The following is a 19,315-nucleotide window of genomic DNA, read 5'->3' as shown; positions in this document are numbered from 1 at the left end:
TTTAGGATTGCGCCGCAACTTCCAATGGCAATTCATTATTGCTACTGTCCTATTATTGACGCAGACTTTTTACATAAATTTTCTTTGCTTGTTGATATTAAGAATAGCCGTTTGATAGATTCCATAACCAATTTAACTTATCCGGGAGTAATTCGCAATAGTGAAGATTTGAGCATTAAACTGATTTCGGGTAACTCCCCATGGCATCAACTTCTCAGAGAATTCCCTACAATCACTCGCACAGTTATGGGTATTTCCGAACCCAAGAACGATATTATATTGAAACTAACGGACCTCCAATTGCCGCTAAACCTAGACGCTTACCTCCGGACAAGCTTAAAGCCGCCAAAGAGGAATTTTAATATATGATGGAACAGGGAATTTTCCGCCTTTTAAAAAGTTCATGGGCCAGTCCGCTCCATCTAGTTCGGAAACGAAATGGTAAGTGGCGATTATCGCCGGTTAAATGCAGCTACAATTTCTCATCGTTACCTAATCCCGCGCATTCAAAACTGTATGCAAGTTTTAGAGGGAAAAGCTATTTTCAAAACCCTTGATCTTGAGCGGGCGTATCACCAAATGCCCGTTAACCCAGCTGATAGTCCCAGCTGTTAACCCAGCTGAAACTGCGGTTATTACGCCTTTTGGACTATTTGAGTTTCCGGTCATGATTTTCGACTTATGCAGTTCATGAATCATGTGTTAATCGGCCTCTACTTTCGTGTACTTTATTTTGATGACGTCTTAATCGCCTCTTCTTCAGAGCAAGAACACCTATCACATTTGAGAACAGTTTTTGAACGTTTTCAAAGGTACGGTGTCAGTCTTAATCCTTCCAAATGCGTTTTTGGCCAACCAAGAGTATCCTTTCTTGGTCATGAAATTTCCGCTGATGGCGTTCGACCCCTTCCAGAGTCACCGCTTTCCGCTATATGCCCGAACCATCTACAGTGAAGAACTTAAGAAGATTTCTTGCTATGCTCAATTTTTATCGACGTTTCTTACCTCATGCAGTAACCATGCAAACACCTCTAAATTCTTTTTTGGTTGGAAGCAAGAAAAACGATAAACGTGTTATAACCTGGACCGCAGAATTTTGCGAAGCGTTCCAAAAATGCAAAAATAATTTAATTTCGGCAACAAATTTGCAGTATCCTTTCGCATCTAAACCATTATCACTCTACGTTTATAAGGTATTTCTCCCGCTTTCCTAGTGTGCCTTCATGATATGGTGGTTCTGCACGCTGGGCCGGTACTCCAGAGGTCCGCGGTTCGATTCCCGGCGAAGGCGGTTGCTAATTTTTCAATCTCTCTTGCTTCCAAATATCCTAATGTCTCTACAGTGGCGCTCGAACTAAAAGGATGAGGATTCTCCACACCCAGGATTTGGCGATGGGGTTTCTTGAAAACACCAGTCGCCCTTTAAAAAAAAGGCTTATGTTTTATGCTTTTCAACAGGATAAAACTTCTCCTAGTCAAATGAGACACCTAGACTTCATAGGACAATTTTCAACAGCTATCCGTTATATTGAGGGTTCGCAGAATATTGTTGCAGACACCTTGTCTCGTATTGAAGAACTAGCCGTTCCTTCGCCAATAAAGTTTGCTGCCCTTGCGGATGAATAACACCGGGATTCAGAACTACAAACCCTCTTGAAAAGCAAATCTTCCACCAATCTCAACTTGCAGCCTATGCAGCTGTCACCTGGAAAATCACTTTATTGTGATGTTCAGGATTGAAGATTTCGACCTTATGTTCCCTCCGGATTTCACCATGCCATTTTTAGTTAGTGACATCGTCTGTCACATCCTGGCATCAAGGCTTCGAAAAGAAATGATACAGCAACGTTTCGTATGGCCTAGCATGCAAAAGGACATAGCCAACTAGACACGTTCGTGCTTGGAGTGCCAAAGATCTAAAATTGTCAGACACACCACCAGCCAACTTAAAAATTTTAATTTGCCCTCATCTCCCTTCAATCACGTGCACCTCGACTTGGTAGGGCACTTATATTTATTAATAATAATATAATATATGAATACAATTAATTACTATGTATACATTTTTCTTACCTTGGATGAAGCAAATTTACTATATACTTCATCAAAGTCGATCCTTTCAAATTTTTCTCTTTCCACACTTAAAAATGCTAGATGACTTAGGGGATCTTGTCCCATCGTTGATTGTAAATATGTGAAAATTTATTTAATAATTTTAGCACCGCTCATAATTAGCATTTGATAATGAAATAGTAAGTAGTATTTGAAGTGCGGCTCTTAGGTTTGGAAAAACATTTTCTCTATAGATTTGTAGTGGAGTTTTAGGTTCCGTTTCTTTTCTACTGCGGAGTAACGTCATACAGTCATAGTCACTGCTCAAAACAATTAGGGGATATTGTGGGTTCGGTATGAAATAACCATATAATCGACAACCTTTTTGAACAAAAGGAAATAGAAGAGATTATAAAGGAAAATTATAACGTTTACAAAGTTGGGAATATGCAAATTTAGTCTGTGAAGTCTAAAACTATGCGTTTTAGATAAGAAGTGAGAAGCGACCTGCAGTATTCCTTTTGTAATAGGAGATTAAAAACAATTGACATGCGTTGAATGCTTCGTAGCAGTGAATATACGATGTCTCAGCAAGATGACATAGTTGAATCGGTAGCCAGGAAGGCCATCAGTCGTTTACAGGAGAGTCAAACGCAATCCATTGTAACGGAAGCATTAGGAACGGAAGCATTAGGATTTTCCTAAAATGTCATTTCCAGATTATGGAATCGGATTTTAGAAACTGGATATGTTTGAGAAATCGTTTTAAAATAAAAGCAGAACATATACGTGCATTTCGTTTAAAAAAATATTAATATATCTCTACTTTGGAGAAATAAAGTGGTCAGGAAGAACGTTTTGGTTGATGTACTGCAAACATTTTATTACACATTTTATCAGACAAATCAAGAAAATAAATAATTAATTATATATAATTAATTACAATAGTTATTAAGTTTAAATATATTTTACAGAAATCGATCAAAATAAAAACTGAAATTTTCCGGAAAATCTTGTTTGGAGACCATTTGGCGCCCCTCTACGAGCGGCGCCCGGGGCATCATGCACCCCCATGCCCCCCTCTCGCTACGCCACTGAATGGCATCGATTATGGGAATTCTTGCTGCTGCTGCTTACCTAAATTTACCAGCGAGATTTGTAGCTAAATGAATCAGTTTAATCACTAATGGCAAATATCACATCCTCCTCCCTTTTATTTATTTATTATGTCAATAAAATAGAAAATAATTTTTAATGTATATAGTCCATAAATAAAAATAACTCAGCTTGTCATTAATTTTTTCAATTCATTTTAATTTCATTTCAAATTCAAACTGTCCAATAAAACTGGAGTTGACTCCACAGCCCTGCTAATATTTCTATCAAGCATATCTTGTTTGATCACGTAGGCAGGTTTTGTTTTAATGCTGATATATCAAGACTATAGTCCTAATGGTAAAATTTTTCTGCCATGTGATTTTTCATTGAAATCATTTTAAGTCTGTATATTTAATTGCTAAATTACAAGGTAGCATTTAATATATTTTTAGGGTATACATAAGGTTTTTAATCGTATATGCCATGTTAGTATTTGGTTCATGTATGGGTGTAATGAGGATTGGTGCCTAGCTAGTCGGATGTAGAGTATACTCGACAATCACGCTGAACGAAATGTAAATGTTTTCTTTTCTAACAAAAGATTTCTGTTTAAGGCCTTTGTTTGCACCCCCACACCATTTTCGCCTTTAAGATATATTTGTAATGTTTGCCATGAGAAAAGGTTTGGCTTTATGATTTATTAGGGAAATCAGTTGAAATGCAAAATTGTGCTTCATGTATTTTAACTAGTGTGCTAGTTACAATAAAAGCATTATGCCTGTAGTTTTATAAGTTTAGCTATATTAAAACCTGTAGTTTATTTGTATCTGTCTGTAGTTGTTGAATGATGGACTAGAGTTCTGGCATCGAAAATTATTATCTGTTCCGTAAAAATGCATAGCTGGATTTATAAGGAAAATAATTTTATCTATTTTGTGCATGTTTTTAAATGTATAAGTTTCTGTGATATTAAATTCTAATGATGGTTTCAGTTATGATCATTTTAGACACTCTGCTCTAGTATAACATTTTGTTACTCATGCATATGATGTTTGAAGGAATCTCACTGAAAATAAAATGAAGGAAGATTTATTTTTCTGATGCCCAATTGTCTTTTGAATGCACTCTTTCTTGATTTATTTAGTTTTTTTTTTTTTTTTTTTTTTTTTTTTGGTTTGTTTGTTTGTTTGCTATGTCATTCAAAATATTTGTGCTCTTTAATTAGAATATAGAATAAAATATTGTCATAAATGCTTAATACATATTCTGAATAAAAATCATGTTTTTTAATTATAATTAATTTTAACATTCGCATGTTATGAAATTTAGTAGAGTGAAGTAAAATAAGGTAATTGCATCGAAGTTGGCAAAGCTCTTGCTAAAGTTGCACCAATCATTTTTGCAGAATTCTAAGTTGCCCTTCTGTCTGCAGCTCTTGCAATAAGACATTTGTCATTCTCTACACAATCGACCAAATACCCGCTGCTGCTGCAGAAGTATTCAATCCACATTGTTTTTACACTTCATTAAAAGGCTTACTTTTATATGTAGTATTTTGTTAGACCCTCCAATTTTACTGGAAGCTTCCTTTAGATTGCTCTAACTTTCTGCATGTGATTATTTTTCTGTCAGCTGCAATTAACTATTCTTTCTCGCCATTCAACAGATGTTAATTCTCTTGATCAATTGTGTTGGATTGCAGTCATAAATGTGATTCTACTGCCCTTGAACTTTTCTCAAAATATAAGAAAAAATAAGCAGTAACAGTTAATTTATATCCTTGTTCATAAAAACAAAAAGTGGCTTTTCAAGAATGAATTGGGGTTACATTAAAATAAAAACATATTTTGTGTGTTGGTACATCGGGACTTATTCTAAATGAAGCTAAATTGCATTGCTCGGTGCCAGTTTCACTGATGACAAGATAACACATAACTATCTAATATAATTTAAAAGGTGACAGTAATGATATATGCTAGCTTTGCAATTAAAAAAAACTTTAAAGTAATTTTCAAATCTTAAAGACATAAATTTTTAATTTTGCTCAAAACTTTCATTGATTCACTATTATGGTCAGTAAATAGTATTTGTAGAAAGGTGGTAGTATATTTAAATTTGTGAATTGCATAGCTATTCCAATAGGATTATATGCACAGTTTAAAAGTAGAATCTGTATTTTGAATTGCTGATAACATGGCAGCACTATGATTTGTAAACTTCAAGGAATGCAAATAAGATCTAAGTAGGTCCATGGTTTAATCATTAAAAATTGAACAGTATTCATTTCTACTTTCTGTACTTACCAAATAAACAGATTATATATCTGGCGGCACTCATTCTTGCTTAAATTAGTTTAATAATTTTAATGTTTCTAAGAGTGATTTGGATACTGTTTTTGGAAGTTTTATGCTTTTTTTTTTTCCATGTCTGATATGGTTCTGTGCCAGTTTCCTTTAAAAACATCCTCTACAGAGCCATCCTTTCCCTTACCAGATAGCCTGCAAGTTGCTTTGCCTTAGTCAGCATAATCTAACTTAATTTATTCCTTCTCCCCGAGAGTGTTCACATAGTTAAAAGTAAAACATGTAAATTTAGAAAATTTGCTAGTAAGTTATTTTCTCATAATTTTTAAGAGTTTTTGCATTTTGTTGTTTCTAAAGCAGTTAACCAGAGGAAAAATTTAGGTTTTTATTTTCTAAAGACGCTAATTTTGTTTTAAGCTGCAATTTTTTTAAAAAAATCAGGCTATATTTTATAACAGAACATTATAAAAATTATATTCTGTATTGATTATCTCCTAAAGAGCGGCGTTTCTTGGTGTTTATCTGAGCTAACGGAGACAGTCGTCCCATTTCTAAAACTATTTTTTTCCTATAGGGCAACAAGTTTAATAAATCTGAACTGCATGCATAGTAGAGCTAGTCGACACATGGAACTGACGGTGTTAGCTCGAATAAACTCGATTGTGAATGGTGTTTAAAACACATACTCTCTGAACTCTGCGAGAGCGATCATTTTAGTTTGGGAAAGTCTTGTTGGGCTCCCTTTTTGGTATGTGCTGAAGGCACTTGTCCACAAACCTCTATTCATATTTATTTATTTTACAGTTCCAAACATTTCAGAGCAGGTTTCTAGGATACAGTCATGCCCAGACAATCACCCTCCTACAGTAGGTCTTATCCTGTCTTGTTTATTACTGTTTGAAATTAAAAATACTACAAACAGATCTTCAGAATGCAGTCTAACGATTAAAAATTTTAAGGTATTGGAAAAATATTAAAAACTTTAAAACTAAAAATAAATTTTGAAACAAATGATCCTATACCAACTAATTAAGCCTTAATCAGTTAAAAATATAGCATTAGAAATGTCTTGTTAGTTACAACAGTGCAAATGTTCATAAGAAATTTTAAAAAAATTAATAGCTAAGAAGTGTGTTTATTGCTTTAAGACATTCACCATATTAATTAATGACTATTTGCTTATATTTTAAAAATGAATTCAAGTTGATGCTTTGTTGGATGATCTTAACGATAATCTTAGAATTGCACAGTGGTTTTCCGTCTTTATGGAGATGAAAATTCTGCACATCAAAGAGGAAGTATATGTCATAACAATTGCTTTTTTCTCCTCCTGGTCAGTGAATGAATGAGTTTCTTTTGGGGGGTTAAGGGGCTTTTCTCATTAAGAAAAGGGATGAGGTCAGGGTTACTGCAATTGTGCCAGCAGTGCCAAAAATGAATGTCTTCCTGTTGGTCATCAAACTGGGTATTATATTGGATGAAAAGTTCACCTGGCTGCCTCACCTTAAAGCCCAAAGAGAAAAGGCTCGCCGAATCGCAAACAATCTGCAAAAAATGCAAGGCCCGCACTGGGGCCTTCGGCCCAATATCTACAAGATACTTTACTCCACTGTCGCGGAGAGGGTCCTAACCTACGGAGCAGCCATCTGGGCAGCCCCGATGACAGTCAGAAAGGCAAAATTGCTAAGTAGTGCACAGCGACCATTTGTCCTGGCCATAACGAAGACCTACAGGACTGCGGCCGCTTCGGTATTAGCAGGGCTTATGCCGCTCCCAATCAAAGCGCAGCAAGAAGCCTCAATTGCAACGGTGACGCAACTCCAACAGCCATGCACATATGGGGATACATGCTATCTGCCAGAAGTCTACGAAACACGCAGGTCCAAACTAAGCACACATCCGTCGGATTATGGACTGGGCATAAGGACTTTCCACTCACCAGCGTTAACCCCGCGCTTAGACGGACCAGGGGCCGTGCTTTATACAGACGGGTCAAAAATTGATAACGCTGTAGGCAGTGCCTATATAGCCTATATAAATGGAAACATAGCAAAGGAATGGAAGGGCCGTCTGGGAGCACAGAACTCAGTGTTCCAAGCGGAAGTAGTTGCCCTCACAAAGGCAGTGAAATGGGCAATTGACACACGGCAGAGTCGAGCTACGATATTTACTGACAGCCTGTCAAGCATTTATGCTATCAACAACCCTCTCCAGCGCTCCGCACTAATCTCGCACCTGCAAGAAGTCCTCCGTCTACAAGAAAAGTCAATGAGAATCCAAATTTCCTGGGTGAAGGCGCACGCCGGAATCCAGGGAAATGAAGCAGCAGACGCTCTTGCCAAGAAGGTTGCCCAAAATGAGGAAACGGAGCAGATTCAGGTGCCCCTGCCCCGGTCATGCCTAAAGAGGCAAATAGAGGAGTCCGCCATTGGAAACTGGCAGAATGAATGGGACCAAATCCCGCAAGGCCGCAGAGCATATGAGTTCCTGCCCAAGGTAGAGGTGGACCGGCTCATCTCATCGCCCTACCTCACGCGATATATAACAGGCCACGGCCCCTTTCCGACGTACTTTGCAGAAAGGGGTCTAGCAACAACTGATATGTGTGTTTGTGGCAACGTGGGCTCACCAGACCATTATTTCACGGAGTGCCCCTTAACAGCAGAATGGCACATAAAATTCCCAACTACCAATGTTCTGCCTTTCAAATGCCTTCTCATAAAACATCGAGGCACGTGGCAAAAGCTTAAATGCATAATGGCCAAACTAGAAAAAATGGGCATAGACCTCTGCAGGCCGGAATAGGGCACCTGCAATAAACATAAAAGCATCTTACAACTGTGAAGACTCAAGATGGTTGCAGGGCCAGGGTAATACCCGAGTAGTCATAGAAAGCCGTCCGGGTGCCCTGTCCTGCTGTCACCTGTCACCTGTTGGTCATCAAATGATTTACACAATCTAGCAAATTTTTAAATAAAAAGCTGGGCACAATCTTTCATTTCACACATATTTTTTATTTAAGAAATAATTGAATCACCAGTGTTAGTATTTAGACTTTTTCATTAATTTTGGGAAATTCTAGAAATATATTTAATTAAAATGCTTTTACAGTAGCAAGTGTGCATGTGATGTTTTGAAGGAATCTCTCTGAAATAAACTGAATGATTCTTTATTTAATTTCTGATGCTCACTTCTCTCTCTATTAAATTTTTATTTTAATTAAAGAAAACCAATTTCAGTGGTACATAATATTCTTTATTGATCTAAGAGTTGTCTTGTTATATTTAGAAATAATTATTCTAATGTTTTAATTTCAGTTCTTTCCGGTGTTTATCAAGCATACATATATTTTGAAAGTATCTGTGAAATAAACTGTATGATTCATGATTTGATTTTTTATGTGCACTTTCCCCTCTTTATGTTTTTGTGTTTAATGTCTCTAATTATTTCAGTGGTATATGCATATTTTAAAATTTATATTAATATATCAACATTTGTATTCATATTTATAAATGTTATCAGTAATTTCTAATTGATGTAATAGTTTTAATAATTTACCATTGTTTACTTAAATACCTTTTCTTTCACCTTTATTAAGTGTGCATATGATGTTTTGAAGGAATCTCTCTGAATGAAACTGAATGATTCTTTATTTGATTTCTGATGCACATTGTCCATTTCTTTTTAAATCATTTTTTGTGGTTAATACGTATTATGTCATTTCTAGAAATAATTTATGAAAGTTTTTAAAATTCCACATCCTGTGACTAGTTCTATTGAAACAATATCTTACGAATTTCGTAAAATGATCTTTATAATTAGAAGAAAGTGAACAGTTGGTTGCTTTGGCATAATTTGTCAAAAAAAAATCTGATGTGTACACCACGTGACTTCCTTGTATGGAATATTAAATTATACGCATTTTTTCCTTGAATTTCATTTAAATTGATTGGATTGAATTAAATCTACTTTGTCGACAGTGCATAAACCACAATAGAATAAATGCACTCTTTAAAATTCACTATATTTGTTTACTATAACGACACTCTGAATGCACAAAATTTATATCATTTGAAAATTATCCTTGCCACATGTTTTAATCAAATACTATAATAAAGCTGAAACGATGTATGAAAGAACTTAAGCAAACAAAACAGAAAAGAAAGTTTTTCACAGACGATTTAGTATTTCTCATTCGATTAATCCAGTTCTCACTTTGTGACAAGGCAAAAATACATAAAAAAACTCAAAATATCTGCATTAAAAATTACGAAGTAAATCTTAAACACTTATTTCCTCGAAAAAATTCCAGAAAAAATTAAGCATGATTTAATTCGCAATAATAAATGAAGGCATTATTTTTATGTTGCAAAGCTTAGTCTCTCTAGATTGGTAACAAATCTACAATTCTGCTGTTTCAAATGTAAACAAACATGCCCGCCATCCGCAAAATTCGGCTTAGCTGCACTTAAACAACTTTTAAATTGTTGATAATTCTATAAATATTGCATGCAGACTTACTAAAGGCATAAAAACACTAACTGGAAGATAAGAACAACATAATTCAATTATTTTTAAAGCAAAAAATTAACAATTTACAAACATATAAGAGTAAAGAAACTGAGATCACTGAGCCGGGTAACAGAGTGGATATATATATAAATATATTTATATACGTTTGGTGTGGCCAATTGCAACCAAAATACGAGGTGCATGTCTACATGTTATAGCAGTCCTATGTACAAAACTTCAACGTTCTGTGGCTACTCGTTTTTGAGTTATGTGAGATACGTTCAGACGCCACGAAAAATTCTCTTCCAAATTCATTTTTATAATTTTTTTGGAGGAAAAGAGTCTTTCTGTCCTTCTGTACACAGATATCACGCAAAAACATCGCTAAATTACATTCGATAGCGGTCAAAATGGATATTTTCGTTGAAATATGTTGCCTGAAACTTTTTGCGATTACAATACTTCCTTTTTACTTCGTACAAGGAAGTAAAAATAAGACAGCCAATGCATTTTTAATGTTTAGTGGGAAAGCTGAAAGATTGTAATTTCAGTAAATTATATTGATGCAAATTTCACTAGAGATCGTGCATTTCGGTAGATGTGTAGTATTTGGTAATATAACTACATATAAAACATTTTTTAGTAATCTCTGGAAATAAAAATGAACTAATGAATTAATATGTACACTTGTGTGTACTGTGATTGGCATTTGCCACAAACATTATTTTTAGTTGCTAGTCTAGTCTTTATTTAATAGCTATGCATAGTAAAATTTAGTTTAGCATATTATAAATACAAGGTTTGTACAGTCCTTAGGTTTTTGGAATTGATTTTTGGTCCTAAGTTCCTAATTTCATCCAAAATTGAAGGTCTGAAATATTGGTCTGTTTTTAAGACTGCAGTTTTGAATGTGAATTAGCATTTTGGAGGAATACTTTTCGCAATTCACTGAAAAATATAGTTATCATTTGAATTTGTTCCTCTTTCTAATATAAACAGTGCAGTACACAAGTTTCTAGGCAAGAAATGAAACATGCGCATTTGAAAAAAAAATTTTTTTCTAATGAAGCAACTTTTGCCTTTGAGAATATGAATTCTTTAGTTGAATGGCTCTAAATTTAGTGACATATCAACATTTTGGTGATTTTTTTAATATATAACATTAATAAATTGCATCAAAATAATGGTAATATATTGAAATTAAATTTACAAAATGACATTAAAATAAAACAGTTTTATTTTTCCATGCAATATTATAATGTAAATTTAATTTCAATTTTGGTGACTTATTACTACAATATTTTGAATCTAAAAAATAAGAGTAATAAATGCTATAAAGCATTTTACAAAAAAATTCTTAGGAAAAGTAGATTAGCTATGTAATTGTCTTAGAATATCCAGAATTTTCAGAATGTGCATTTTTTCCCCCATTTTGAGATACATTGTTGAGAGGACAAATTAGGAGATAAAGCAGAAAAATTGTTTTGCATATTGAAACAATTTTTTTTGTCAGAAAAGCTGCTTAAAGAGAAGGAAATTGATATAAATTAGCCAAAAAGTCGGGGAAGGTTTCAAATTGAAAAGATGCATAACTATTTTATTGTGTGTTCTTGCTTTAATGTGTAGCTAGTAGTGTATAATTATCCTAATATTTAAGAATCAGTGCCATAAATTACATGTGTTTGAAACTGAAGTGTTATTAGATAGTAATTTTAATGCTTTTTTGTATATTTTTAAAAAATGAATAAAATTTAATAGTTATCTATAATGACTATTTAACTACTTAATTTAATTACTGTTAAAAGTTATCTGCACGTTAAAGCAAGTTATTGCCTGTCATTAATCCTTACTGTGGTCACAAAAATATAGTTAATGTAAAACTTATTCTTTGCAGCTAATGAGACATAAAATAACACAAAACAACTTACTATCTCTGGTGCTTTATTGGAACCTTAAAGTATATTAACTGGATTATAACTCCAGGAGCTCTTCACGAAGCTATGACACTAACTGTCTTAGACGAGCACAGCATAACTAACTTTGAAAACTTGCTAACCGTGCGAATATCAGGCATTCAGGTCTGTTCTGATAATAGTTTTCTCTCTAGGCTAGCAGCAGCAGTGGCAAACAGCTGATCTTCTGTTATTAATCTTGCTGATTATGATTTTTCTTCTCATTTTAAACTATGCCGTTTGAAGACTTGCCAACTCTCCCGATTTAGGCGGGAGACTCCCGATTTTCGACCGCTCTTCCGCCAACCCGATTTACAATATATTTCTCCCGACTTTTTCTTATTCTTAAAATTTCTCACGATTTTTATGGAACTTGGCTTAATACTTTGTTATATGAACAAAAAAGTGATTTTGGACGTCCGAAGCAAATGAATTTTCTCTAGATTATATCTGAAAACAAAACCTTGCGAATTAGATAACTTCTACTTTGTGAGTGAGAGCATATACGTATCCAGAAACGTCCTCCAGTTCTCCAATGGGCATCGTGCTCCACTGTGTGTCATCTGGCATATATTAGCCAATGAGGACAAAACAAGCTGTTATTTGGATGTTCTTTAGTTATTTCTGTCATTTTGTGTGAGTATACGTGCCTTCGGGAAATAGTTTTAGAAATTATCATCTTTTGTTATGTCTACGAGAAAGGTGAAATACTCGTGTACGTTTCAAAAATCGTACACAGTTGACTTTCCTTCCATTATTTCCTCAAGGAAATGTAATAAATTTGCTATGTGTACCGCCTGTCGTTGCGATTTTTCGATTTCGCATGGTGGAAGGGCGGATGTTCTCAAACATGTGCGTACACAAAAACACAAGGGCAACATGAGCTGTTTTGAAAAAAAAAAACGAAAAATTAAATTTTTCTTCGGAAACAAAGAACCAAAAAGTTATTAATGCAGAATGTCTGTTCTCTGCCTTTTTACTGGAGCACAACCTCCCACTGAATGTATCGGATCACGCTGCAGCTTTATTTAGAAAAATGTTTCCTGATAGTGAAATCGCTAAGAAATACTTAAGTGCAAGAACCAAAAGAGGTGCAATTGTTAAAGAAATGGATTTGAAAAATAAATCTTCACTTATTGGTGTATTTAATTATGGCAAAGCACACTAGGGCTATCTGCCTAAGAGGAGGGATGCCTTTCGTGGTGGACTTTCTAAGGGAAACTGGCTCGTATACACGTTACACATAGGGAAAACCACGAAAACACCCATGCAGCCAGCCCGTTCGCGGGATTCGAACCTCGGACCGAACTACCAGTGTTCAGCGACTTTACCGCTCGGCCGCTGGTGGGCCCCTTCACTTATTGATCGCATTAAAACAGCTCCGTTCTGCCTCTCTATGGATGGAAGCAATAATACCAATTCAAAACTGTATCCAATTGTTTCTTTTTTTAATCCAGAGTCTTCAGAAATTGAGTGCAGTTTACTTTCTGTCCCCACATAAGAAGGACATTTGACAGGCTTTAATATAGCACAGCTAATTATTAAAACTTTAAAAGAAAATGCAGTCCCTCTGGATAATTGCTTAGCACTTGGTGCCGAATAATGCACCCTGTATTGGTAGGCTTGAAGACTGGTGTTGCAGGCATCTTCAGAAAGGAAAATTCAGATTTGCAGATTATGAGGTGCACCTGTCACCTCTTAAATTTAGCAGCTGAAAAAGGAGTAGCTTCTTTACCAATAAATGTGGATGAATACATTTTTGATATTTATTATAATCTTGAAAGGAGTTCTAAAAAGGAGGGAAAATTGAAACAGGTCTAACAGCTGCATAATAGCAGTTTATAATTAGAAAACTTGGATGAAGTTATAAAATCAGCTAGGATTGACACCCAGTGGAGTTTAATTGGAAAACTGAAAGATGCTGATGGAATTTTAAACTATAGAGAACTGTCTAGGATTATGTTGGCCATCTTGACAGTTCCCCATAGTAATGCAGAGTGTGAGAGGATTTTCAGTGTTGTGAAAACGAGGACTAAATTTATATCTAATATTAGTGATGACACATTAGAAAACTTTTATTAGTGAAAGCAGGCCTACGTGGCAATTGCTATGAACAAAGGTTTCTTAAAGAAAGCAAAATCTGCTACCGTTTATAACATTTGTACAAAAACTGATTAAAGTTTTTTTTTTTTTTTCCTTAAACGATGCAAGTAATAAAAATATTTTTTATGTGTAAGTATAAAAGGTTTTTGTAGGTATTTTTGTGTTGCTTGCATTTAAGAATTAGTTACTATTTAAAGTTAATTCATTATTAAAAACTATATTTTCCTCATTTAAAAAGTCTTTTTAACATTGTGAAAAATCTCCCGATTTCTTAAAAAAATCTGATTTTTGAGTGTCATAGGTTGGCAAGTATGCGTTTGACATAAAATCTGCCTGTTATTTACTAAACCTCTAGACTGAACAAGTGTATGACGAAATGAGGAAAAAAGGGTGAACATAAGCTAACTGTTAGAAAAAGGTTATTAAAATGCCACTGATCTTCATTAAATTTATATTTTATTCTTAGGATGGTATTACAAAAGTGAAGTTCGGGCATAGATAGTATCTTTAATTGAATTTATTCAGTTCCCATTTACTAATAGGTCCTTAAAGGTTTGTAAAAGTACTTAATTTTCATATGCAGACGTGTACAAACCCTGTAAACATCATTACTTTGGAATGTGAAGTAACATGTAAAAGTTCTTTGTCTCCTCTATTAAGAAGATATTTTAAACAGTTTGCGTATTCATTTGTAGAATATCTCGTATTTTGATTTATCATTTAATATATTAAATGATAAATCAAAATATTGCCCAACAGTGACATCCAATTAGCCATTTGGGATACTTGTGCCTTATTGGTAGTGATTGGATAGTGTTAAGGCCACAAACCTAGGTGCAATTTGGTGATTGTTTACTGATTAAAGGGTGAAATGGTTGGTGGTTTTCTCAAATTTTTTAAATCAATATTTATCATAATTTGGCAAGTGTTATGTGAAAAGTTAACGTACTTTAGCAATTTAAAATACAAATTTTAATTGTTAATAATTAACAAAAATAAAGCATGCAAAAATGGCTATGTTGCTTGACTATGATAAGAATGGTTGCCAGAGTTAGGCACATTCTAAAAATTGGCGACCTCTGCTTAAAGTGGTTGCGAAAACTTAAGAGTGCTATTTATTGTTGTAGTTCTGAAAAGTGCCACATTGTTCATAATGGTGAGTTTCTGATGTTTGGTCTTTAGTATAATTCAGTTGAACTCACCCACAAAAGATAGGTGTTGTTTACTTGATAGCCATGTATTAAGTGTAACATTTTTTGAATTTGTTTAGGAATTCCCTCAGAAGACAAATTTTAAATGAAATGAAGTGTTACATTTATGTAATTTGAGCCTTGTTTTTTAATTGATATGCATTTTGTTTTAGGTACGTGCTGCAGAATCTCTGATGAAGCTGATATCTGATATCAAACAGTATCTCATTTTAAATGATTTCCCATCTGTCAATGAAGCTATCTCTCAGAAAACAAAGGTGTGCCGTGCTCTTCAAGAAAATATAGATTCTAAATTGGCTGCATTACGAGATGATATGGCTGCTGAGTTGTATGATCTTGAAGAAGAATATTATTCATCAGTATTCAAGTTAAAACCTATGTTTTCTGAAGAAAATGTGTTAAATCAATAAGAATATAATTTTTATTACATCGAAATGTTAAATGCTGCTGATATGCAGTTTATTGCAGATTCTCAAATGTGATAAAGTCATTAAGTGCTGTGTACAGTTTTCAACTTTCATGGTAACACTGGAAGACTTAAAATTCCCCCTCCCCAATATGTCTCTGTACAAATAAAAAAGTCCTATTAATTTCATCTAAATAAAATTTCAACTATTTTGGAAGAATTATGAGAGTTGAAGGGAAAATGATTGCTATTTTTTAAGCTTAAATTATATAGATTTCATTGTTTTTTCAACATAATTCTGCTGATTACAGGGTTGCCACTCAGAGAATGAAATTCCCTGACTTTTCCAGGTGTTTTTTGAGAAAATTCCAGTCTATCCGCATAGTGCGCGTTGGCTGCACTGAGAGGTAAAATTAATTATGGTACCACTTGAAAACACAAAAATTTGCCAGTTGTGTATGATTTATTATATATATATATATATTATCAGGAAAGCATTGCTATTATAGCTATAATAGGAGTTCTTTTCCCCACTGAAAGATTTAGATTAGAATCTGCCCAATCAGGATTAAAAAATGAGTTTTTTTGGCAGCTCAATAAAAGAAAGAAATCTAAAATGTGCATTAAATTTCATGATAGTATGTCATCATACTGCTAGATTTAGTTTCAGAATTATGCCAGTGAAATTTGAAAGTAATATTAACTAATAATAAAAATTTAGAGGGAAGACCATTAAATGATATAAATAACATTAAAATGAAGTTAATTACTTAAAAATTGAATTACAGTAATCAATGCTGTTTTGGCGAATATTAAACGTTTGCCTAGATGACTGATTACTATTTTTTTTTATTTTACTGCAAAATGAAAAATAAGGCATTTATTAAAATAAAAAAAAAAAGGTTTTAAAGATTTTGTTGTAAAATTCTAGTCTTCGCTACGGCCTTGGTACAATTTTGAAAACTGCCACCAACACCTTAAACAGACTAAGAGACAGAAAGAGGTAACTGTTGTTACTGCTCACCATAATGTTGCCAAATCTCGTATACCGTACATGGAGGTTAGAATAAAAGGATATGTATTGTTAAGATAAAAAAACCTCTGCGACAGAAATGGCTCCGTCCAAACATAGAGGGAAACAGCTGCAGATGCGCAAAATATCTATTGCCGAAGCTCTCGAAGGTCAAGTATATCAAGAGTACATAAAACGAATATCGTTTCAAATTTCCTTAAACTTTAACCCTTTCACAACCAGTTTTTTCTTTAAAAAAAAAAAGATAAATTAGGGGTTTATTAGGTAAAATAAAGTAGAAATAGCAATATTCTGCCCAATTATCAGCAAAAATTTACTGTAAGGGCCATTTTGGAGGTGGGACACTGGTCTTTTTAGTTGGGACACATGTGTCCCATTGGGGTTGAAGTGACAATATAAAACATAGTGAAAAGTTCAGTTTTCTAGTTCTAAATGAATTTCACAATACTTTTGAAACAGTTTTATCAGAAAACACCTACCTACACAACATTATTTATGAAATTTCTATGTATGGTACATTGCAAAACAGTTTTTGTTCGGGTTTCTTTATTTTGTTTGGCACAGCGGGCACATCTTCTTGTTGGCCCTTCTAATGGCAAATGATCTCCAACATTCAACATCAGTTTTGTTGCATTTGACGGTCGACCTGATTTCTTCCTCTTGACAATTGCATTTTCTTTGCCATGAGCAATCATTAATTCGGCTAGGGGGACAATGTATTGCAAGAGAGGTATTTTCCTATGTTTGGTTTCTTGAAACAATATGTGTGCATTCACAACAGCTGTCATCAAAAGTTTATAAAATACTTTTTTCCACCATTTTGTAGATCTTCTGTCAAAATCATATAGGCATATCTTTTGATCAGACAAATCTACTCCTCCCATAAATCTGTTATAGTCGGCAATAGCGGTAGGACAATTTGTCATTACTTTTTCTCCATCTTTCTGCTTGCGTTTTACTTGTATGACATCAGGTCCGTGGCAATTACTCAGAATCAGAACTTCCTTTGAATCTTGCCATCTTGCTGCAAGAGTTCCTCTTCTATTCTGGAGAAATTCTGAATCACCTTTTTGAAGTTTTTCGTCAGAGAATTTTGGCATGTCTTTTCTACGAGAAATACAAGTACCAACAGAAGGAAAGGATATGTTATCCAATAAGTTTACACTTGTAAAAAATCTATCAAATGTAAGTGTAACATCTGGGTTACGTATTGTTGAGGAAAGTTTTAGAACAACTCTTTCTCCAAGTATTGTTCCCTCATGATCTGTATTATCCATGTCTTTGCCAGAATATATATTGAAGTCATAGGTGTAGCCCGTAGCAGCATCACATCTCTCCCACACTTTGATTCCCCGTTTTATTGGCTTTAGGGGTAAATACTGCTTTAGGCTAGAACGACCTTTGAATTTAGCCATGGATTCATCGATGCTTTGAAAGGGACTATCTTCGCGAGCTTGCATAAATGTCCTTTTGAAACATGCCACCACTTCATCCATATAATATGTCTTTGGAGCATTCGCATCTTTTTCTGGATCATTGAAGTACATTTTTGCAAAGAGCAATAGGCATCTGTTACGGGAAATCGCATTTTTGATAGCTTCGTTTCCCAATGAAGAATTGCTGGACCAATAATCTGAAAAGTTCGGTACTTGATTATACGACATGACAAGCATAACTCCCAACACAAGCATAATTTCTGAAGGGTCTGTGTCAGGAATATCTACTTTTTTTTCATGTCTCAGTATTTCAAGGCGCTGGTTGGTACATTGAGAAATAAAAATAAGAAGACTTCGTGAAAATACACATGAGAAACATTCTAATTCATTAGAGGATCTGTTGATTTTGGCCAGTATTGCAGTTGGACGGTCTTTAGATACATGGAGCCGTGGCTCAAAATTTGGACCAACATTTGACCAAATGACAGGATTAGTAGGTTTTGAAATAGTTTTTTTTTATGTTTATTTTTTGCCTTGCACTTATATTTTGATACCTGCTCCGCTTCATCGGGTGAGAAATCATCAGAGTCCGAGTCAACGGAGGGTTCTGATGAATGCTCAAGACATGACAGCTTTCGTTTCGGTGCCCTTGATGTTCCTGAATTTTCTCTCAATTCTTCACAGCTATCACTGTCTGAGGAACTAGGGACATATTCCTTGTCTATATCTGAATCGTCCAATTCATCACTTGAATCCGTTTCATTCAATAATTTAATTATTTCTTCCTTTGTCAATCCCTTCCTGCGATTCATGATATTGCTATGCCTAAAAATACAGAAATGACCACTTTGAGAATGAGGCATAGATATATTTCAATAACCACTGGGACAATAATGTCCCAATAAAACAGACCATTGGGACATATATGTCCCATAATATTTTTTTTTTTTTTTTTTTTTTTCAAAATCTACAATGAAAATTCACTTACTTCAAATAAACTGCTTGATATGGCAAAAATAGACGAAAATCACATACAACGAAAACAGCACGTGTGTCCACTCATGTATCTTCGCCTAAAATGGCTGCCAGAATGTCCAAACTTTCCCGCTTGTCAAAACTGTTACGATAAAACAAAGAGCTCACAGGGCACTAGTGTCATCTATCGAGAAAAAATTACACTAAAAGGTAGATGTAATCACAGGAAACCAG

The 19,315-nt window shown here is 34.4% G+C and overlaps 1 protein-coding gene across 2 annotated transcripts in view; it reads left to right on the top strand.

Moving 5' to 3' along the window:
• MED22 (Mediator complex subunit 22) overlaps positions 1–19,064 on the top strand; it is a 29,380-nt gene extending 10,316 nt beyond the window's left edge. For both annotated transcript variants that reach the window (XM_035368756.2, XM_035368757.2), the window contains exon 3: positions 15,384–19,064. In XM_035368756.2, the coding sequence (XP_035224647.2) occupies positions 15,384–15,641 (258 nt within the window). In that variant the 3' untranslated portion in view covers positions 15,642–19,064. The remainder of the gene's footprint in view (positions 1–15,383) is intronic.
• The last annotated feature ends 251 nt before the right edge of the window (positions 19,065–19,315 follow it).

This window comes from Stegodyphus dumicola, chromosome 9, assembly GCF_044657685.1.
Source record: "Stegodyphus dumicola isolate Sdum_Otavi_A_Nest chromosome 9, ASM4465768v1".
NCBI classification, from domain to species: Eukaryota; Metazoa; Arthropoda; class Arachnida; order Araneae; family Eresidae; genus Stegodyphus; species Stegodyphus dumicola.
The sequence above is the reverse complement of the archived record's forward strand: the minus strand, read 5'-3'. Positions and strand labels throughout refer to the sequence as shown.